At 33.0% G+C, this 25,189-nt stretch overlaps 1 protein-coding gene across 1 annotated transcript in view; it reads left to right on the top strand.

The window, feature by feature from the left end:
* The first annotated feature begins 7,619 nt into the window (after positions 1 to 7,619).
* The window catches only part of LOC115888158, a 72,585-nt gene continuing 55,015 nt past the window's right edge, over positions 7,620 to 25,189 (top strand). The window contains exon 1 of the mRNA XM_030907756.1: positions 7,620 to 7,851. Within this exon, the coding sequence (XP_030763616.1) occupies positions 7,837 to 7,851 (15 nt within the window). The 5' untranslated portion in view covers positions 7,620 to 7,836. The remainder of the gene's footprint in view (positions 7,852 to 25,189) is intronic.

Raw genomic sequence — 25,189 nt, 5'->3', positions numbered from 1 at the left:
AAAAAAGTTACAGCGATTTGTTAAAAATGTACATTTTTGAAATCATGTTTTTGATGAAAATTGAGCTTCAGACACTGATATTAGTTTTCGTCTATCTGCTATAGAAAAGGGTGTTTCTATTTAAAAGCGTCGAATTTGACCCACCCTGTACAAGATAGCTTAATAGCCGTAAAAAACTAACGCAACATTATATAGAATATTTTGAACGGAAAAGCAGTAGTAATGGCCCTTAATGTCCCTTAAGTGCTGTTAAGAAGGTGAGTTTTGTTGTTCTAAATAATTACTGTTTATTTATAATTAATTTATTTTTGTTTTCTAAAATATTTTGATTAAAAGAAAATATATAAAAGTGGGCAACGCTGTGCCGATCAAGCTTAATCAGATGACTAAAAGTTTATTTGGTATTAACTGAACCTTTTAACTCAAATATTTTAATTTGTATTTTACGAAGATGGGTAGCTTTCAAAATGCTTATAAATGTAAAAATTCTAGTAATAGTTCTTGTAATTTACTTTTGAAATCCTCTGTATTCTCTAAAGTCTTGTGTGGCCACACGTACGTCATCTGCGAGATGCATAAAGAATGTACGAAGAAAGTTCCGCAACGTACAGATAACGTATGATGCTTGTCACAGATTAACATTTTTATATTTGTTCCGACTGACTTTGTCGATACTATTACATTACGCTTTCTTCGAAAATCTTTAAATTATTACCGGTTAAAATACACTCACCGAGACGACAAATGCACACATTTTAATGTCGATGTAGGTATGTACTTTAAAGTAAATATAATTTGTTCTAGTTGCTCTTCTTCTTCTTCTTCTTTTAGAAGGCGTATCGCCTGTTTAGTTCCGGTTTCCTCCTCGTCTAAGCAACTCTTGCGAGGTTGACTGCTAACTGTCTTGCCAACGTTTAGGTGGTCGTTCAGTAGGTCTTCTGATATGGGGTACGTTGTTGCGAATTATTATGGCCATTCTGTCGGGGCCCATTCTATTGACATGCTGGTTCCATTCTCTTCTCTGCCTTATCCATCTGACAACGTCGTTTGTTTGGCACTTTTCTCTTATGTCTACATTTATCTGTCTGTCCCTCAATGTGTATCCAGTTATCATTCTTAAGGTCTTCATTTCAGTAGTTCGTAGGATTCTCTTTATTACTGATGTTTCAGCTCTGGTTTCCGCACAATATGTCATCACTGGTCGTATGCAGGTTTTGTATATTCTTGACTTACATTCTGTACTCAAATGTTTGTTTTTCCATATGGGATATTTAAGATGTCCTGATATTGTGGCAGCTTTATTGGCTTGTTTCCTTACTTCTTCTTCCAGGAATCCTGAGCTTGTAATTTTGCATCCGAGGTATTTGAATGACACTATCTGATCAATAGTTTTGTTTTTTATTACCAATTTGCACCGTAGAGGCTCCTTTCTAATGGTCATGCATTTGGTCTTATTTGTGGAAATTTGCATGTTAAGTTTTTCTGCCTGTCTGTTAAAAGCTTGTAGCATTCTTTGGAGGTCGTCCTCTGACTCTGCAATAAGTACTGCGTCATCGGCATAGCATAATATGTTTACTTTATGCATTCCCATTCGATATCCTAATCCAGTATTCTTGACGGTTTTTATTTCTTGATCCATGATTGTGTTGAATAACAGAGGGCTGAGGCTATCGCCTTGGCGAATACCAATTGTAGTTCGAAGATGCTGCGTTAAGGTAAAGTTTGTTCTTATTTGGGTTGTTGTGTTTGTGTTAGCAAGCAAGGGATGATTCTCAAAAGTAAAACCGATAAAAAGTCAAATTATTAAGTCATGAGAAAGTAAACATGAACACAAATAACAAACACACGCAAAAAAAAGAATACACATAGGTAGCTTAAAAATTACACCAAACAACATCAACCAACCTCAAAACCAACTTAACTAAATTAGAAAAAAAAACGTAATATTTTCAATTAAAGATGCAAATGCCTATAAAAACATAACACAAAAAAATATAACTAATACATTCAGCAATATTATACTAAATAATAAAATAACATATTTAAACTTCAATAATTGCTAATAAAAATTATAGAAACTTCAAAATAACTTCAGAAGTAAAAACAGTAAAAGATAGCATCACTACTTTTTTAGAAGAGTTTGATTTCCACCGCTAGAAAGTATCAAAAGTCTTTCGCACGTAACAAAAAATCCATACATATATAAAAGCTCAAAGGGTTTTTTTGTTACATCCATCCCGCCGAAACCGCTTCACCGATCTTGATGATTCTTTTTTTAAACCAAAGGTATATATGTCTAGATTTGTTATGAAGTATTTTTATATTGTTTAATGGCTATTTCTTTGTGTAAAACGACTAAATACTAAAACCTGAAAAACACCTATACAAAATACCTCCAGAAATAAATTATTTATTTGTCAGTGGTGTGTCAGTTAGATTATATATCAAGTTTTTAGATATTTTAGGGGTCAGTTGATAACGCCAGCTTTAGATACAGAAATATTAGCACAAAGGTTCGTTTAAATGGCATTATTGATTAGTGAATTAGCTACGCAAAGCGATTTTAGGAAATTCATCCTCTTAGAGTGTAAAATTATGTCGAACAATTTGTTGTATGAACATTCCTTACTATCTGGTCTAGAAGAATGAAATTCTACAGAAAGAATTAGAAGAGATTATTGAAATTCATCAACCAAATGTGTAAAGTTAGTAAAAATTTATACAGGGTGTTTCAAAAAAAATGCGAAAAACTTCAGGGGGTGATTCCTTGTTCAAAATAAAGGGTAGTTTGCTTCATAAACGTTGGGTCAAAAGTCAACCATTAGGGAGATATCGCGGTACAAATATGGCGGAAAAATAATGTTCTTATTTTTTATCTTGAAATCGAAAAGAGATAGACTAATGAAATTTTATGGGAGCATTACTGTTATGAAAACACACTTTCTGGTAATTTTTTCACTTTTTTAAAACGAGTGGAAGGGGTTGAAATAAACTACCCCTATCATTCTTGTTAACGAAATTTAAAGAAAAATCTTATCAAACACATGCAAAAACAATAATTTGGATAGTTTAGTTTGTTTAGAAACTTTTTTATCTCTTGTATTTTTTTTATAAAACTCACCGATTTGAAATTAAAAAATAAAATGTAAAGCATTACATGTCAGGACAAAAAATATTTTTAGATTAAGAATCTAGTGATAATAATGATAATAATAATAATCTAGATAATAACGTATTGCAGTAGGGTAATGTCAAATAAAACAATATTAGAAACATCCTAAAAAGTGACAGCGGCCGACTAGATTTTTTCCTAAAAAAATTACAGCTGCCCACTAGATTCTTTATTAATGCTGACATTATTTTTCCGCCATCTTTGTACCGCAAATGGTTGACTTTTGACCCAACGTTTATAAAACAAACTACCCTTTATTTTGAACAAGGAATCACCCCCTGAAGTTTTTCGCATTTGTTTTGAAACACCCTGTATAAACCTTCGTGACCTCTGGATTATACACATAAAAATTTGCACAAAGTATCATGTAAAAGACATGAGTTAATTATTCGGACATAGCAAATTTATGAAATTCATACCCATAGGGAGTAGAATAGGGAATGAAAGTTTGTTGTACGAAAATGCATTATTATTACTGTCCTCCATTCATGCAGTTGTACAGCTCTGAACTGTTCAAGAACGCGATACTCTCACTCCATTCAATTGAGTCATAAAGTTCAGAACTGTTCCGCGCCATATGGACACCCATATCCTAGGCTATCGCGCACAGCTCCTTTCAGAACCGTTCTGAGTAGCCCAGAGCGTAAAGCTCTGGAACTTGAAATTCGCGAATGGAGGACAATATATAACATCTAGAAGTATAAAATTTTATACAAGGGTTTATTTAGTGACATCAATAATATGAACGAAATATTTATTCTTAGGTAGGGTTCTATCTATAGAGGGTAAATAGTCATTTCAGTATTTATTATTATCGAGAGATTTTCTTTTTTCAGATTTTGCCAAATTTCGATTTTGGTTCGATTTCTAAAACACTCTATACCCATAATTAAGAAATAAAAAAACCACATCAACCCTCTGTCCAACCATACATAATTAGTTTCAGTCACAAATCATTTTGGGGCCAAAATTGAACTTCTTTGAAATACTTTGATTTCGATAACAACTTCTAGAATTATTAAGATTACTTAACTTTTTAGATTTCTTTTTAGTTTTTAGTTAAAAAACATAATTTCTTCATAACATGGCAACATAGGTAGTAGGTAGATTAAATTTACCAGACAGAAAAACCCGAAAAGCTCCAGTGGTTCTCAAAATTTAAGCAAAAAATATTTCTTTTTTTGGAATTTTTTAAAGTAAGATAATGTTTCTTTTATCGAGATTTACCAGCCCTGAAAATATTTACACTTATTCAAGACTCACCCAGAAAATCGACAATTTCATATGAAATACGAGTAGTTCTAAAACTCTTAAAAACATAGTTTAAATATTGCATTTGTAAGGTTCACTAGCTCTATCTATAAAGAAGTAAACAATCATTGAAATCAATGCATGAACGATTCGAGGTGTAACGCGAACGTAGTCGCGGGAAAAAGCTAGTATGTTATTAATTATTATTACCGAGTCCCGAAAGTACCGAAAGAACCGGGATTAATAATTTCGAGTCCCAGTTCTTTGATGTCTCAAAAGAACCGGGAATTACCGGATCTTTCGGTACCGGGATTACCCGGTTCTGAACCATATTTCATATAATTAAGAAAAAAATAGAGACGATCTTTTTAAATAGTCTACTGAACAGCTAAGACGCAAAGTAAAACATTATATGTTGACGAGGCCTAACAAACAAACATTCTTTGTTTCTCTTCTGCATTCTTCAAGAACCTTGAACTGCAACATTCCTTCCACGATTGTTTATTTATAAATAAGCGCATAAGATTAGCCCGTGCAGATGTAGACTAAGGTAAGTCATTCCGACATTTAGACGGATGAATCACTGCAAAGTTCTATCTTTAAAAATGTTGAGCACGTAGTGAAAGTGCGCTCGGTATGAAGAAGCCAACGACTTTTGTTATTTTAAAAATCGTGGAGAAAAAAGCAATAAAATTCTCATCGGCGTTTCACGTTGCTCGCAGTTATTTATTGATACAAGTGGATTTTTATTGTTTGTCTCCGAGATAAAAAGGATATAGATGTAGGTTAGTTTAACAGACGATCCTAGAAGGTGTGTTTAAAAGATTAGAATAATATATCATTATACATGGTGTCGCATACAATAAAGCACACCTCAAGAGATAGAAAGGTGATTAAATTAGAGAATTAACAGCCAGTAATAAAGCTGGTCTTAAAATTAATTTAGCAAAAACTAAAGTAATGTACAGGGTGTCCCATTTTGGTTGAAATCATACGGTATCTCTGTTATTCGTGAAGAAGGGTGCGGTTTGCACAAACCTTTGCAACTTTTTGATCAAAAATTTTCATAGCCCTTTTCATTTCTGAGCTACAGGCTCTTTTTGAAAATTTTGCAATTTGGGACACCCCTTGTATCTCTGTATTGTTAAATGTATCGAGACGGTGAAAACTTTTTATTGTAGAACTTTTTACGTAGAATACAGTGGCGTAGTCTGTTATTCTACGAAAAGAATATATTTGAAGATATGAACTAAAGTTACGTTTTCTTAAATAGAACACCCTGTATATTTATAAATTATAAATTATATGATCTGGCTTTCCATAAGCTTCTCAAAAATATATATATCACTCTATATTTATTTTCACTATTTACTGCAATATTTAAAAAAAATATATTAAAGGATCATACTTATTAGTAGACCATGATTGATAATAAAAGAAACTAATAAATTATTAAAAGTATACTCCTATCTGTCTCTTCTTTTGTTTTGAGAGCCACTAATAAATTCTTTATATATTAGGAAAACTTAACTCTCTACCAGTATTTGTAAATCTTGGAAGCTATCGTATCGGAATTTTTAAATATTCCTTTAGCTAATTTACGTAAAATATGCTTTCAGCAAGAAAGCATGCTTCCCCTCACAACTTAACATACAATGAAAATATTAGAATTTTGTTAAATTATTATTTCTCAAATCAATGAATTGGAATCAATGGACCCAGATGATGGCCTCCCTGATTCCCGGATTCGTTCGTTCTCGAATTCTGATTTCGGGGATTTTTGAAATATGAAATATATCCTGGCAACTAATACAATGTCGAACACATGGAAAATGCTTTAATAATGCAAGCTAATAACGCAAGCTTTTAGATATTTGCAAACCCATCCCGTTATAAAAAAGAAAAATATATTCAGAGATTCAGTGGTAACGGTTCAAAAGTAAAATATATCAATTGCAAATAAAATTCTAATAAGTGTATGACTATTTTAGTAAATACCATTTTGATTTTTTGTTATTTATCTCGGCCTACTAATAAGAAAATGATATATTTTAAATATCACAGTAAATAGTGAAAATAAATATAGAGTGGTATATATTATTGAGAAGCTCATAGCAAGGATCATACGATTTATAAATATACAGGTTGTTCCATTTGAAAAAACTTACTAACAAAACATAACTTTAGTTCATATTTTCAAAATTATTTTTATTGTAGAAAAACACTACGCCACTGTATTCTACGTAAAATGTTCTACAAGAATCAATTTTCACCTTCTCGATATCATCCATAATAACGGAGATACGGGGGCTGTCCCAAATTGCAAAATTTTTGAAAAGACCCTGTAGCTCAGAAACGAAGAGAGCTGTGAAAAGTTTGTTGACAGCATCTTCCGTTTGACAAAAAATTGGCACAGGTATGTTGTTACACAAGTTGTTTTGGCTGTGTGTGACACCAAAATCAAATTTCTCATATAAAAAAACTCCCCCACAAATTTTCATCAAAATATTGACGTTATTTCAGAAATTATTTGGAAAAAATCAAAACAAAAATGAAATTTATACACCCTGTATCTCCGAAACTAAGCATTTCAAGAACTCCGAAATTAAGCATTATGAGAACTTTTTTACTTCTATTTATCTGCAGAATATGCTACAGTTTCCGGAATATAGTTCGAATCACCCTGTAGAGTCTCAGTGCGTGGGTGATTAGTGTTTTTATAATTTAAGGGTAAGTATATTATATTAATTATGTTTATATGTAGTTTTTGTAAATATAAAGCCAGCTCTCTTAGAAAACACAATCTCCATTTATTATAATTATTTGTATTTTAATTTTCGCGATTTTTTAATGGAAACATAATTGTTCCATGATCTCTCTATATCAGCATATCTCTAAGTATTATTTATTTTTTCAGACTGTATATCGGGAGACAAATTTAATAGAAAACCCTATACATCCATAATCTCAGGTTTTATTATACTCATAAGTCCCAGGTTTTATTATGTTATTGATACGAGCCTCAAACTTGCCAGACTGATTTTGATATTTACATTAGTATAATCAAAATCTCATCCCTTTGATATTCTTTCTAAGCGTTTACCGAATGTAGGTCGGCAGGTGGGACCCGGGCAAGCAACCTCTCACACGAACGAAGAAGACTTTTTCATTCATTCATTCGGCGATTACACGGCGATATCAACAGTCGCTTGGACGAGAAACGCGCTACATCGTGCTCGGGCTTTCCACTTTTCCTTTCGCGCAGTTTGTGCGAGATTCCATCTGATTAGAAACCGATGCGATCGGGTGTATCATCGGACGGATTAGTATCGGTATCGAAAGACTGGGTGTTCTGTGCAGAGAGAGTGATTAGGATTTTTAATTAGTTTTTTTTCTATTTGATTTTTTTTGGAATGGAGGTGTTTAAGGTTAGTAGAATAATATTTTTAAACTGTATTCATTTAATTATACCGACCTGAACACAGGATATCCCATGTAAATTTTAAAAGCGATAAATAAATGTCTCCAATTTTCTTTTAGAGAAAACTTTATTTCAAACAGTTTAAAGAACTTATTAAAATTAACAAATTGTTTCAATAACTTCTACGAATTCCTTTTAGAGTTATGAAGGGAAAAAAATAATCGAAAAAATACTCTGGTCCTGATCAGAATAACAAACTTGCTTCATCTTCAATTTTAATTTTTTAATATCAAACGCTTTTGTTGCCAAGATTAATTATAAAAATAATTTTATTTACAACCATATATGTAATACTGACATTACTGACTTTTAAAAATTTTGAAAGTGTCAAATTATCTACATTTCTTCCCTCTTCTCCATTTCCCTCACTCGGTTTTTCTTATTTCTCGCCTCATTTAACTAAGCAAAATATTCTTGTAATATCTTTATTAAATACTTATCTAACATCAACAGAAATAAACAAGAAGATTAACAATAATAATTGAAGATTTTAATACATTTATTTGTTGAAGGTAAAAATTCTAGACTTCTTTGGCATTAGCGTAACTAGCAATTCATCCTGGGGGGGGGGCTGAAACTGAGTACCGTAACTCTTTTATTTTTTAAAAAATGAAGAATAATTTAAAAAACACATTTTTTGAATAAAAATTTTACATGAATTTTCTATCAATAAATTTCAGACTTGGTTATCAAACCGTGTACCCGTAGATTACTTAAGTACCCACAAATTTTCTAAAAATAATAAAAATTAACACATTTTTTGAACATACCAAAATAATACTAACTAAACAAAACTAGAAAACGTCATTTTTACTACATCACAAGCAAATAGAAATTAATACGTAGCCAAGACTAATAATTCAAGATTTCTCTGGGAGCTGTAGCTGGGGAGAGGTGGCACCACCGGGTACCCCTGTAGTTACGTCAATGCTCTTTGGCTTAAAACCTACATTCTGGCGTTTTAAAAAAGCGACGAGTTTGTGATATTGTCTTTTCCCTTAATTCTAGCATTGTCCGTATCATGCTGTACGTAGCCCAAAGAGTAGGTAGATGGCTTTTTCTGCCTTGCCATGTCGCTAAAATATGCTATCAAGACTGTCTCCGAAGCAATACTCTTAGCATTTCTTTCGGCACACCATTTTTAGTATACTTTCAATGCTATTTCATATTGCCCCCTACTTTTCTCTGGAAGTAAACTGGCTTCTGCTCTTTTTGCAGCTTCCTGTAAGTTCTGGTGGAGTACCAATATTAAAGTAGTCTTCATTATCAGAACTTTCCGACAACATTCTGGCTTTCTACACACACCGGAAAAGTCTAGGGATATTACAATTTTATCCAGCCATCGTCAGTAATTTTATTATTTGCATTTCTGATATAATAAAATTAAAATAAACAAATAGTTTACAGGACGTATTGGAAATAAAAATGCGAAATTTACAGAATTTTTCAAATTTACCTTGATTTTTATTGAACTCAAAAAAATACACACATTTTTTTTTATTCTAAACATCAGTGAATTAAAAAAAAAAGATAAAACCAATTTTACTTAATAAAGGATATAGCCTCCTCTACTGTTCATTACAACCCTACATCGTCTCTCCATGCTCCTGATCAGGTTGTCGATCTCTTTTTGAGGTACAGCCTGCCACGCTGCATTCACGGCCCGAACCAGATCCCTACGACTTTCACGAGGCCTACCTATTCTCAAAATTCTTCTTTGGACCGCGTCCCATACGTGCTCGATGGGGTTGAGGTCAGGAGATTGTGCCGGCCAGGGTAAGATATTTAATTGATGAGCATTGATAAACTCACTTACCACTCTGGCTGTATGAGGCCGTGAATTGTCATGCATGAGAATGAAGTTTCTCCCAAAATCATTGGCATAAATATGGTAACACGATAGGCTCAAGAATTAAATCACGATATATGATTAATGTTAGAAACCTTTCAAGAAAAACGAGATCTGTTTTTCGGCCTAACTGGACTCCTCCCCAGACCATAACTGTTCCACCTTGATAAGGGTGCACTTCCTGAACATAATCCAACCGAATAAGATTTTCCGGTTCTCTCCATACCCTAAGCCTTCTCGAATCCGGATGAGTTCCAAAGCGTGACTCATCCGTGAAGAGAACAGTGGCCCATTGTTCATTCGACCACTGAACATGATCTTGAGCCCACAAATATCGTACCTCTCGATTTCCTCTCGTTAAGGGTTGAGCTCTCCAGGGACGTCTGCTTCATAAGTTGACCTCTCTTAATCTATTGCGAACAGTGTCAGGACTAACGGTTACATTATGTGTTTCCTGGAGAATTAAACTAAGCTCTTGTGCTGTAAGAGTCGGTCGGCGTCGAGCATTTAATTGTAAAAAATGATCTTGCTGAGGGGTAGTAATGCGATGTCGCCCTGTGTACCTTTCAGCAACTTGCTTTCATCACTTTCACGGTAGCGTGCACTTAATCGCGATATTACACTTTGCGTTGTATTTAATGCTCTAGCTACGTCTATTTGGCGCATTCCAGCTTCGAGCATACCCATGGCCCTTAGCATTCCGTCTCTGTTAAGATGTCTACGCTCCATAATGTCGTTTAATACTAAACAGAGTTATTTGAATAAATTCTGGCCAGTTATCATAAAAACATAGCCAGTACAGGTTAAATTCGAACAATTGATTCTAGGTGCTTTTTATACATTTGACAAAAAATGCAATTTCACACTTTCAACACTTCTGCAAATATCCCAAATTTAGAAATAACTAGTGTGACTACTTCGTTTCAATCGAAGTAGAAAGAATGGGCCTACAAATATGTGGTTGTTTATTCAAAACATTTATTTTTAACTTTAATAAAACGATATCCCTAGATTTTTCCGGTGTGTGTATATTCAAAACTGTCACTTAGTTGTTTGTTTTGCTATTGAAGGTTTGCGCCATAACAACCACTGGTACCGGTAACTATAGATACGGAAATGCCAAAACAGAAAACGACAAATTTTATACAGTATGTCTCCGGATTGTCTTTACAAGAGGAAAAACTTTTTTATTATTGACATTTTGAGAAAAATGCATTCTTCATAAAAAAATTTGCTTGTTCTAAAATGGTAAAACCCGTTTACCTATACTTTTCCAAAATTTCATACCGATTTAGAGAAAATAAAAAAATAATGAAAATGTAATTGAAGTCTAAAAATCAAAACGCGTTTCTATGGTAATAAAATTTCGTTCTCATTCTTTGATAGATTATTATTGACAGAATTTTAACTAGTCATATTTTTTAAGAACTCGAAATTATATTACCAGAAATCGAAATTATATTACCCATAGACATAACTCAACTTTCCCGGATATTCAACTCTCTCAAAACAAAATGTTATAGCTTCATAGTTTCTCACTTAGATTAACAATGTTTCTCACACCGATTTGATCAAAAGCAAAAATGGATTCAAACAGTTACATATACAGTAAAATTATAATTATGTACCTTTAAAAATTGTCGTTGTAGCCAAAATAGCCCCAATTATGACACCACTAGCAAAACTGGTGTATAAAACTATGCTCGCTACCAGGGGCGGATACAGGAATTTATTTTAGGGTGCGGGCCAAATAAAAAGTAATGTAGAATATGCTTTTTAGGGCGCCATTTTTAACCCAACAGCCTAATATTTAACCAAATTTATAGATCTTAGGGGGGGCCCGGGCCCCATGGCCCCCCTCTTTATCCGCCACTACTCGCTACCGTAGTTGAACTCTTTTAAAAAGCTTTATTAGCTGGATTATAAAATTATAATACGAGTTAGGATCTTCTGAAGATATTAAAATATTTAAGACTTTTTAATTTTTATTTTTAAAATTTTCACAAATTATACTTCCTAACACTTTTAGAATAATTTTATAATAAATTTTTTCATCCTCGCTATTTAAACCCGTGTATTTGTATACGCCAGTTGATTGCTATATTCTCCGATGGGGGCAGCACCGGCGGAGAATGCACCAGACCTATTCCTACAACAACTAAAAATGTAATAATTAATTTTAAGAAACAAGAATAGTTAATAAAGACTACAAGACTAAAAAACAAGAGTAGTAAATACATTTTCTTTTGAAGCAGTGTGTTTACTCATCTACGAAATATATTTGATTTTTTAAAGATTCTGTTATGTTACAGTGTTCTTTTTGTAAATTTTCACGGAAAATTTATAATTTAGAATATTTTCTGTAGAAAAAAAAATCATAACTGAAACCTTTTGACCGAACAAAACTCAGACATGACTGATATTATGTGCAAATAGCCCTTTAATCAGCAACTTCCGTTCATTCAGAAATGTTAAACTACTTTATTGATAAAGATGTGTTTTTCCTAAGAGCTTTTTCATGTTGAAAACACTTACTACATGAGCTATCAACGTATACTTATTTGTACTAATAGGTGTGATAATATAACCTACTATAGTTATTCAGGAAGATATTTAAATTACAGTATTTTTTATCTAAGTACTGCCCCTATTTTTTGCTAAATAACGCGTTACAATTTTATTATAAATACAACTGCTTTTTTTCTCCATTTAATAACGAAGTACTAATCACTACCGTTGCTAAGTAAGTCAATTACATAGATTAATAATTAAATATACAATAATTACTAATTATGCAATGTTTTAAGGTGAATATGTATATAAAATCTTTTTTTGTACCTTGAAGACTAATAAAATGTCGACCTTGGTTACGGAATCAGGAAAATAACATGCTTTTATGGTTGGTTATTAAACTTCTTGCAGTTTTTCCTGTAATAAAATGTATAATTTAAATTTCTTTTAATTCGTAAAAAGCTTTAAATCGTTAGTTAACATGTAGTGTCAGATACAGGAAAAAGTAAAAGAGTAGCAGTGTAAACTTTATGTTGCATTCATCGACCTAACAAAAGCCTTCAACTCTGTAAACAGAGATGCACTTTGGTTAATTATGAAAAAGTTCGGAGTACCCAATAAATTTCTTACAGTGTGTAAAAACCTCCATAATAATAATATCTCATGAATCACTGAGCGATCCCTTCCTAACAAATAAAGGAGTTAGGCAAGGATGTGTCTCAGCGCCTCTCCTCTTCAACATATTCTTGGCGGCTCTCTCCATTATAGTGGACACCAAACTGCAGGAAAGAGGAATGGGCATAAGATACAGATACGACGGCGGTCTGTTTAACATAAAAAGACTTATAAAATTCAAAACACGTATAAAATTCATCACAGAACTTCAATACGTTGATGATTGCGCTCTAGTTGTTGAGAAATGCTGAACCTGGGCATACGAGGCTTTGGACCTTAAGTTGAACATCGATATAACTAAAATCATTTGCACTCCCCCCGGAAGATCACAATAACGCTATAAAAATCGGAGAAGAACTATTGATTTCAGAAAAGGCCAATATCGACACTGAAATTCAGCACAGGATTCTATCTATCTATCTATTCAGCCTTTTCGGTCCATCATTGGACATAGGCCTCCCACAATCTCTTCCACTCTTCCCTCTCTGTCGCCGTGCTCATCCATCTTTTGCCTGCATGTTTCCTCAGATCGTCCGCCTATCTCATCTGAGGTCTTCCTCTACTTCTTCTGGGCATTTTCTTCTCTCAGCATTTTCAAATGCTGCCCAGGCCAGTCCTACTCGTCTCTTTATTTCAGCTGTTTGGTTTTCTTTTTTCAGTTTAATCATTTGTCCCAGATATATATATATATATATATATATATATATATATATATATATATATATATATATATATATATATATATATATATATATATATATATATATATATATATATATATACCCAAGTAGCAATTTCACGACTTGCGACCACATGTTTACTAAACACAACGTTGGATTAGTTACAAAAAATAGTTAGCTCCGTACCTTGGGTGTTAAAATAAATGTAAACGTTGTTGTAACGTTGTGCCGACGTTGAACAAGTACCACAACAAAGTAAAAGCTTCTGCGACGTCGAATAAACGTTATCTTGTAACCTTTTTTGCTTAAGTGATCTTTAGGTGATTCGGACAACGTTGTTACAATGTTGGGCAATAAAGAGTTTTCCGACGTCACTTTCAGGACCTATTCCAACGTTGCGCAAACGTCGTCTGTTTTACTAATTCCAACGTTGTTTAGATTTCCTTATTCTTACGTTGGTAGGACGTCGAGCCACTACCTTTTTGCAACTGTATTGAACCATAACCTTAAATCTTAAATTTTCACTTCATTGTTCTGTTCGGTCAGACAGTTCAGTGCTGTTTTTGTTTTATAACAAAACCTTAATTAAAATGGGACGTAAGAAAGGCACATATAAAACTAAATTTAAATATACATCGACATATTACCGGTAGTTTATCCGCTCCCTCGTTTATTTAGAATATAGAGGGCGGCACAAGCTAGACTCTAGGATGACTAAATTAGGCAATCTTGCGACTAGTATACTACCTGTTAAGGCTGAACTGCGACTTTATTAGTCCAGGTATGCGACTACTCGAATTACTCCATCTTAATCACCAAAACAACAAAGCGAAAGCCGCCATGTTGTTGAATAAGAAAATGTTTCGTTCCTAAAATAGCAATTCCTGCTTTTTGAATACATTAACTTGTAATATTTGACCCTAAACAACACGCGGAAACAATTTTTTTTCGACTGCGAATAAATTCTCATTTTACTAAAAAAAAACAAGAATTTTTTTTAAAACTTCTTTAATTTTAAGGCCCATTAGTATTTTTCAAATCAGAAACAATACATTTATCAATAAAGTTGTTTGCGTTTAAATTTTTCGCCTTGGGTAACGAGTTACAGAGTTGGTTAAAGTGTTTCAATAATTATGATCTTCAAACATCCTCCACACTTAAATACTTTTGTTTTGTTTTTCTTTACTGCTATCTGGCATATGTCTCTAATTAAATCATAAAAATAATATTTTTACTATAATTATCCCAATTTAGGATAAGACGCGACTTAGACGCCATATTATAATAGTTTTGTAATTCTGTGAATTAGGATTTTAAACAACGTTGCGGTTTGTACTAAATTAGGCTGCTAGCCAACGTAGGTATCCAACGTCGTTTCGACCCAAAAATTATTCTCCAAACTAGTGCAGACTAGGGTTGGCACGAGGTTGTGCCGACGTTGCGCGCCCCGACTTTTGGTCGCGTGACACAACGTTGTCCCGACGTCCAAATGCTGCTTGGATACTCTTCAACTTGTTCTAATGTATTTTATCTTGGTTTATTCTGGTTGTTATGTTTTGATCTGTGTTTGTTACGATTTTAGTTTTAGTGTAGTTCATATTTAGGCCTATTCTTCTAGCTGCTTCTAACAGCACAGGATTACCAGCGCCTAAAGAGCATTCTGGAAATTAGAAGATACACAAAAACGAAACTTGCAGTGTACCGAGCAGTAATAATCCCCACCATGTTATATGGACGTGAAACCTGGGTGCCGTACCGCCGGCACAAAAACTCATTAAACAAGTTGCAATAGAGACTAGAGACGCCTTAAACAACTGTTAGGAATCAAATGGTACCGCCATGTCTCAAACGTATCGGTCCTTGAAATGAATATAGAGCGAAATGGAGAAAAATTGTAACCTCAGTTACAAACGACACCCAAAAAGTAAAGAGACAACAAAGAAATGAGATTTTTGAATGTCCGGAGTGCGGAAGAGAGATAACATCACGTATCGGGCTTTTCAGTCACAGAAAAGCTCATGAAAGAAAATACCTTGCGTAACCATCTTCTGATGCGTGTCAGATACTCGCCAGCAAGTGTTTTGGTGTATTATTGTGGTGAATTAGTGTTTTATTTTTGCTAACACTAGGCACTTGCTAACTTTTGGCAACAACAACGTCAAATACTATTTAGGAATTATAAGATCTGAGGTTTAATAATGAAAAAGAAGGCTCGTGTTAAAATTTACACAAAAATCCTAATATTATATTACAGTTAACATTTTAATTATACTATTACCTAATTATTTATTTTTCCTCGCAATTACGTCTAAAATTATGCATTATTAACAGAATTTTACGCTGTCATGGTCACAAGTGATCTCTATTTTAGGTCTTCTAAATAAATATCATGGTCTATATTGCTAACAACTAGAGCAAAATAGAAACATTTAGCCTTTCTTTAGTTTTGCCAGTCAACTCTGTCATTAATTAACTTTACACGCTAGACGACCTAAGAACAGCTAATAGCTTTGTAATGATACAGGCAATTTGAAGGAAACCTATTATTTCCTGGTTACATTAATATTTTTATATACCTGGGTATCTTAATCTGTGAACTTTGAATGGTACTTTACTAACATAATACACACTTTGTGGACCGACACAAAATCGATGTATCCTAAACTTTATAAGTAAATATCCTTAAAACCGTTTACAGTTTCGAACTAAATGAAGAGCACTGTTCGTTCGCGTCGAATTAATCATTTGTAATGGTGATGATAAAGCAAAGCAAGAATTTCCATCAACATACAAACTGGATAAAATTTTCTCACATTTATGTCAGCATGAGAAAATAAAATAAATAAAATAAAAAAATACAATATGGCGATATTATTGTATAACTTGGTAATATTTGAAGGGCAGTTTCATCTAGTTGGAATTTGACTTTCGAAAAATCCATTTGCCAGTAATAAGCTTTTTACGCCAAGCAATTTAAGCAGAATCGTGGTTAATCAATTACTCAATTTTTTGGAATACCCTGTATGATTTTTTAAAAAAAATCAAAATATGTAAAAAATCAAAATAAATTATGCGTGTCCCAGCGTTTTCCCGAAAGACTAACTGTTTTTTAAACAAAAAAAAATAAAATAAAAACTAAAAACCCTAAAATATTACAAATATTGTAATATTTTAGGGGCGTTTTCACCCTCTTGCAATTTGAGATTCGAGAAACCCCTCCTTATCGAACCTCTACATCCCACAATCAATCCGTTTGTCAAAAATCAGCTTTAAACGTCAAGCAGTTTAAGCAGAATCGTGATTACCCAATGATCATATATTATGAAACACCCTGTATAAATTTTTAAAAAATCTTAAAATATGTAAAACAACAAAATAAAATATACGTGTTTAAGAGTTTTTCCGAAAAACTCACCGGTTTTTAAATAAAAAATATTCTATTATTTCAGGGGTAGTTTCACCCCCTTAAAATTCAAGTTTCGAAAAATCCCTTCTTTTAATAAAAAATATTGTAATATTTGAGGGGTGGTTTCATCCCCTTGGAACTGGAATTTCGGAAAATCGCTTCTTATCGAACTTCTACACCCTAGAATCAACCTGTATGCCAAAATTGAGCTTCTTACGTTGAGTGTTTTGAGCAGGATCGTGATCAGCAGTGAGTCAGTCACTTAAGGGTTTTATATATTAGCTGTGATATTAGTATAGAAGAAAGCCTTCGACTGCACAATTCTGCTTTGAGGAAAAACTATACGTGTATGGCCCTCTTAAGATTCTATCTTGATTGTTTATCATCGAATTTGCAACCAATAAATGTGTGGGAAGAATCCAATGACTATAACCCCCATAAAATATATCTTTCATTAACATCTCTTGCAAAAAAGGTTTGTTAATCAAAACAAATGTGCTATGGTATTATCATAAATGTTATGACATCTATGGCTAACAAACTACGAAACAGCTCATTATTATATTAATAGGTATATATTAACGTGATTGGATATTGAGGGAGTATATTTATGATACTTATTTTCAAACTTGCCAAGGACGATATTGCATGTTCATCATAAACGATTTTTTTATGATTTCCTTCGCTATTTGATTAGTACGTGGGTTGTGTGGTTTTTGTTCCAACCTATTAACTCGAGAGCTTGCAAAAGTTATGATGAATTGATGCAGTGCTTATATTGTGGTTTATATGGATGGAAAATTGTAAAATTAGGACAGCATAAAGAAAATTAACAATTTAATTCGGAAAAATTTATAGAATTGATTATAACCTTTTTAATTACTTTTATTTTATCTAATACTATTTATTGGAAGACTGAAAAAAATCATTAATAAGATGTTTTTTACAGAGGCGTAACTAAGGGGGAGCCAGGGGGGGCTTAGCCCCCCAGATTTCCAGTGCGTGTCTTATAAAATTGGTTTTAATCTCACATCAATATTATCTTATAGTGATCTAAGTCTCCCCAAAAGACTTGAGCCCCCCCCTCCTCCTAAAAGTATATGTCTAGTTGCGCCCCTGTGTTTTTGTTACATTCACTCTGTTCTGTTTCGTATTTGCATTCACTAAGAGTGGGTCCCAGGTGGGACCCTCCACTGCGGCCGCGAGGGCCTAACTATTTATAACAGAATATATTATTAAACGGTTCTTTACAATTTACATTACACAAACTAAAACTTATAAAAAGAGTATCACTACATAAACTTTAAGTTATTTTAGAAATGTTCAAAAAATCCGCCATTGTTTTAAGTATGTACATAAATGCATCTTTTTAAAACTGAATTACTACCTATTCTCACAGAACGACCGGTCGACTTAATTCATAAGTTCATTTGTAAATCTTGTTGTTATTCATACCGTATAAAAAATCTAAAATGGATAGGTCAGGTGATCGAGGAGGCCCATGCAATTGGTCCACCTCTTTCTATCCCTGAGTTTGCATAAATAAATAAATAATTTTTAACATTTCTTTCATTATGGGGGGGAGGGGGTTATAATGAAAAACATGTTGGAAGTACTATTGATGCACGAGTATCTAAATTTAACTTTTCTAACATGTCTTGAAAACCGTTCTCTAAAAAACGTAAGTAACGTTCCCTGCAACGTATCCTCGAAAATGTGTGGCCAAGAAAAGTTGAACCAATAATCCTACACGCTTTTCTTTATTTGAAAAATTCATATTTACAATTTTTATTTATTTTAATTTACAAAGTTTCGATGTGACAGTTCCAAATTTCTGAGAGCAACGACGATTGAACTTGTTTCCATGCCTAACTAAGTGAATTGTTTAAAAATAATAAGCATTGGCTATAACTCAGTAATTTTTCGAAAAAAACATATTATAGCTTATATGGCTAAAAAGCTTAAAAAATGGCGCTTTTTTTTGGCCAACTATGGTTTCCATTAAAAAAAACATATGTTTGTGTCATATGTGAAAAATGACAGGCTTAAAAAAAAGGAAAACACAGTTTTATTAAGGATGTGATTACCTACAACTTTTATCTGGAAACTTTTTATCTAAAATAGATTATAACGGAATTAGGGACAATTTTTAAAATAACCAAAATTTATTTTTTTCGAAATATCTAGTAAGCCATGAACTTTTTCAAAAATCTGAAAGGCGCATATTTACGACCCCACAAAACTGCAATTCTTTCCCCATTTAACCGACTCTCTATCTCCAGTATTTTCCGAGATACCCATAGAGAACGTCGTAGAAAACTTACTCTATATTTACATCAAATAGTTATTTTCTTGCTTTTATTCTAACTTTGTGTACAGAAAAAAATATGTGTCAATGTCAACGTTACTATACCTTTTTTTCGCACCTGAGTCGTGGAAAAATTCGTAATAACTTTTACTTGCGACACAATGCGCGAATGAAATCAAAACCAACCAAAAAGTAGGTGACAAAATAAATAATGCACGCGTCCATACAAAAGGAGAAGAAAAACAACGAAACAATATGGTGTGTGTGCGAAGAAAAAGTCGTCGAATTTGCTTTTTAGGTTCAGCCGCAGTTCAGCCGCACCAGCCGCGATTAAAATGGATAGTTAGGTGAAAGTAATAAAAGTAGGTGATGAGACACACGAAGTTATTGACTTATGATTCTTCGGAACTTTCTTTAGAACCGACATCGACGGTCGACGGGTATTGCTACGATTTTCCGATTATATGTAATATTCATATCGATGCACGCAATTATTAAAATTGCATAGCAGTATTTAGATCAGGATATCAGTAGGGCAAGGCTAGGTTTTATTGCATGTTTTATGCATAGGTAGAGGTTAATTATTGTCGTGCATTTATGCATATTCTGCAGTTTGCAGTACTAATATATTACTGCTTTCTTTTAAGACTATCTTAATTTAAAATTACAGTTATTTAGCAGGTACTAAACTACTTAGTTGTACCGTCTAACAGTGAAATGAAGCAGAGTTTTTTTTCAATCTTTGTGTAACGGATGACTGATTGACAGAATGATCTGGAATGATTGAAACCAATGAATTTGACAGTTGTTGTCATTTATTCTCTATATTTTTATTTACATTTTGATTCAAGTATTTTCTATACAGGGTTGTTCACCACATACCACACGGAGTATTGTAGCTACACGATTAGATTTTTACAAATTGTAAAATTTGGGTTGGGTTTGGTTTGGTTTGGTTGAAGGACAATTAGAGCTACAATTTAAAAATATTTTTAGAAGATACAGAGTGTATCAAATAATTAAAAAATATCAATTAATCGTTTTTACCACCTGAACAATTTTAATTTATTTTTTTATTTTTTTAAAAACAATCTAAAATATCAATATTCCATGGGTATATGATAAATGAGGTCTAAAGAAAATGCATTTGCTACGAAAACTTGAAGGGATAGGTAAAAAATGGTATAATGCAATTTGACAGACCAATTAAATTGTGCATCTGATTCTCCTAAAATATACAGGGTGTTCCATTTAAATTAAACAAGTTATTGCCGTTTAAAGCTAGAATATACAGGGTGGCGCACCTTATTCGCCTCGGTTGATTATACGAAAACGGAAAGATGTAGAAACAAAATATTTTATGGGTATATGTGGGGAGGCAATGTGCACAATTTAAAATTATTTTGAAATATACACGATGTTTCAGAACTAAGATCCATACCAAAGTTATATTTTTTCTTATGGAACACTCAGTATTTTATTCCATTTTTGGATTCTTGGGCCCAAAAAAAGGTATTTATTATAAGGGTTAAATATGTTTAAAACCTTTGGTTTTTGAGATATTTAAAGATATTTAAATTTGCGTGCTACAATAGAATAGACTATTAACACCCTGTACATTAGTTTTCAGAATTAATTCTTGTTCTGAATTTAAAAGTAGAGGAATAAACTTTACAGAAAAATGTTATTGCTTTCTTAAATGTATACAGGGGTATCAAAAATTGCTGGCCTATTTTAAATATTTATTTTACATAAAAACTTCGTTATTTCAAATACAACACCCTGTATTTTTTTAAATAAGTCGAAGCAGATATAAATGCTCTTTCAAACTATATTAGGGTATCCTATACCTATCTGGCTCAGATTTTGAATAAAAAGCGATTTTTCAATAAAACTGTAATCACGATGGCTAGTATCGTCATGGCAAAATTTACAATTTGCAAAAATCCAATCTTTAGCTACAATACTCCGAGTCGTATGTACTGAAAAACCCTGTATATTTAAATGTCTTTCTGGATGTAATTCTCCATTAAAATCGATCCAGTCGTGTGTATTTACAAAAATATATCTAGTTTTTACTCTTTTTAGTGATATCTAATAGTTGGTATTGTTAATATTATACCGTATGATCGAAAAAAAATTGCGCAAGGTTGGCTTGGAAATGACGATCGATGACATTTAACAATGTGTCATAATATGACATGGCTAGATATATTGTTCGCCATAGATAAATGCAACAAGTTTAGATTGGAAAGCCCGTAAAAATTTTGGGTCGCGAAATTATTTTGGGTCGCGACCGTTATACGCGATCTGGCGCTGCTATAGCGGTCGCTAAGAACAATGGCAAACAAAAACAGAAATAATGTTCTCTTGTCAAAATCAGAATCTTCAAAAATCATAATAATCTTTCAAAATCTAAACCGCTCTCATTAAATTAATTCCGAAAAGTGTTTATAGTGTCCATTTTCAAAGTAATTATTGCTATCTTGTGAGTTCAATTCAACTTTTATTTACTCCAACCGGTGATAATTGTGAAAAAGTGGCATTAAAAACTTAAAAAGCTGTGCTGTGAACTGTGAACTGCAAAAACCATCGTGGATCGTGGCATAACGTCGGTTTCCAATGTTTCATAAGTATTTCATACATGAGTCCTTATATAAAATAAAGTTTCTTGTATGCAACACACTGTATTTTATTTATAAAATTAAACGAAAATAATAATAAATTTGAATAAACAATATTTGGCGATATAATTCCGAAAAAAGCCGAACCGCTCCGAAATTTTCAAAAGTTTTGGGTCGCGACCGTTGCAAGAACAGCGCCAAATAGTGTTTACATTGTCCTTATGGGCACTTTCCAATCTAAACTTGTTTCATTTATCTATGTTGTTCGCATTCTTGACGTTTAAAGTCAAAGACTACTGGTTAAAATCAAGAAAAATATACTTTTCAGAAATAAATCTTAAATAACTTAAAAACGATTTATTTTTGAGGAACGTGTAGAATCATAAGTAACGATTTGAAAAACTTTTTCACTAGTGAAAAAAAAAATAATTGCGATAATTTTTTAATCCCTCAATTCCATGACAGCTACGGTCAATATTATATGACATTCGAACAATTTAATTTTGAAATAGAATAGCCACATGTCTCCTCTTTATGTCACAGTGGCTCTGGTAATTACTAAATTTGACGTTTAGGCTACACAATTTTTTTTGACAGGCAGTTTTTTTCCTCTAAAAATTTTTAATATTTTTTTCTGTGATACGGCTAATGTTAGGTATAGAGTGTTTAATATCAAAATTCATAAAATTTTACAGATAATTTAAATATGTAATAAAAAATGGCGGTACCCATTTAGAATAAGAAAGTTACTGTCAACTTTCGGTATTTTCGGAAGTGCCACCGTATTGAAAATATTTTTAATCGACAGATCTTGTTGTGAAACACTAAAATGCAAATAGATCTCCGATCTAAATATTGTAGTTCTGTAGAAACTTCTAATGCACGCTCAGCCTGGGACATCCTTTAAATGAATATACGATTATATAGAGAAAAATAAGAAATCTGTGCAAGTTACATATATCTTATTGTTTGTAGCTTCCTTATTCGCTAAGAAACCCAATTAAAATAGGGAAATGACTGTTATTACGCGAATCCATCCATAAGAAATCAAAATTATGATCAAACTAACTTAGTTCCTTAAAGTTTTTACTTATATAAACGTCTAATTGACTGTAATTGTAGAACCCCGTAAGAATTTTACATATCTCACATTTTCAGTGGAATTCTAAACATATTTCCCATATGCTTAGTTTTAATTCAATTAATTATAAAAGATCGATGTTATTTTTTATTTAATATTTTTTGCAAGAAATGTGATTTATTGCTATTTTAAATTCTTTTTTCTAACGTTCGTTGATTGATTTATTGGAAAATTATCGATTTCAGAATTTTATTATGGCGTCTTAAGCAATTGAAAATTGATTACGAATTTCGAAAATATACGTACCTACATACGTGAAGTAATGAGTTTTTATAAAATAAATACTGCGAATACCATCTGTTAAATAAAGTTATTAAAAAAATAATGTATACACTTTTGTTGCGAAAAATCTGTGTTTTTTCTCCACTGAAAGATAAATCTACAAAATAAAAAAAAGGTGTGTTTTCACGCATTAGAGAAAAATACAGCACTTTCTTGTTTCCGATAGTTCTTATTTAAGAGAAGTACGCATTTTTCGATAGCGTCGTAGATTTCTGCCTGCAGGATGCTGGGGTAGGTGCCTATTGGTTCGGAGTACTTAGTTAAAAAAAAAACAACGTTTTATTATACAAAAAGCCAAAACAGCTTCATCGACAAAGCATTCACAAAACAAAAAAGCACAAAAACAAATATACAAATAATAAAAAAAATGTCATACAATACAAATCAATTCAAAAAAATTTGCGTCATAAAATTACAAAGGAAACATATATGGACATTGCAGAACATAGGCGTATCTAGAAAATTTTACAAAAGAAAAACTGTAAATGGATAAAATCATGTCATATATCATAAAATCAAGAGTTATAAAATATTAAATACTAGACCTTTAACCAGTGTGTGAGATGATCAATATTTTAAAATTCAAAATTGTTCATGATTAAACATCAACAAAAAAGTCGTTTACCGCATATAGGGCTCACTCCAGTAAGTATGATTTCAGGGCTTTGCGAAATGCGGGAAAGAATGAAAGTGATATTCGAAGGCAAATGATTGTACATTTTCTTGGCATTGTACAGTATTGAGCCCTTAACTAGTTCTGAGCTCGGGGTTGGCAGATAAATATCGTGCTCCGCATTCCTAAGTGGATAGTTGTGAGAAGGCCTTTCCGGAATAGAGAATATATGCTTGCGGATTAAGCAAACGGATTCAAAAATGAATAAGGAAGGAAGAGTCAGTATTTTGAAATTTTTAAAGAGATTCTGGCAGTGAGTTCTACTGTTTAGTCCCAATAAGTATCGAACTGCTCTTTTGAAGTTTGAACAGCTCTTTTGAAGTTTGAAAATACGATCAAATTTTGTCACGCCGCAAATGCCCCAGAATGGAAGGGCATAACGAAGATGTGACTCAAAAAGGGCATAATAGACCATTCTAGAGGTTGATGAGTTAAGTTCCTTAGAAACTGATCTTAGCGCAAAACAAGCAGAGCTTAGTTTTTTTATAATACTCATATCTCTGTTCCTGCTTTGGTTTTGGAAGCATCGGTATACCACGTTATGGCATGGTCTATGGTCGTTTAGGTTAGGTTAGGTTGCTGAGGTTTGGGATCATATTTGATCCCTCACTCGGAGGCCTTGGGCCCATTACGATACCCCTGTATTGTTTTACCAAACCTTCCTCTCATTCATTCTTTGCGTTAAAGCACTTCCAGCTCTCTGCAAAGTTCCCGATGTCGCTGATGTTGGCTTCTGCTGCTTCCTCTAGTCCCTCCAAAAAACCTTGCCCTAAAGTTTTAAAGCGTCGGTATTCCAGTGCCGGACGTGAGCAGGTGCTCTATGGTTTCTTCTTCCTCTCCGCATTCTCTGCAGTAGTCGTCGTCGGAAATTTTCCATCTCACGAGGTTTACCCCCGTGTGACAGTTTTCAGTGACGACACCTACAATTATGCGTACTAGGTCTTTTTTGTACTCTAGTAGTTGTTTTGTCTTTTTGCTATCTACCACTGACCATAGTCTTCGAGCTGTAGCGCAGTCCTCACGGTGTTGCCACGTCTCTTGCTGCTTGGCTTTAATGGCAGTTCCTATAGCCTCCTTCAGTGTGTTGATCGTCACAAGTGGTGGGTCATCTGCCACGGCCTCTCCCCTGGCCCCGT

This window comes from Sitophilus oryzae, unplaced genomic scaffold (assembly GCF_002938485.1).
Source record: "Sitophilus oryzae breed Bouriz unplaced genomic scaffold, Soryzae_2.0 scaffold_684_pilon_pilon, whole genome shotgun sequence".
NCBI classification, from domain to species: Eukaryota; Metazoa; Arthropoda; class Insecta; order Coleoptera; family Curculionidae; genus Sitophilus; species Sitophilus oryzae.
The sequence above is the reverse complement of the archived record's forward strand: the minus strand, read 5'-3'. Positions and strand labels throughout refer to the sequence as shown.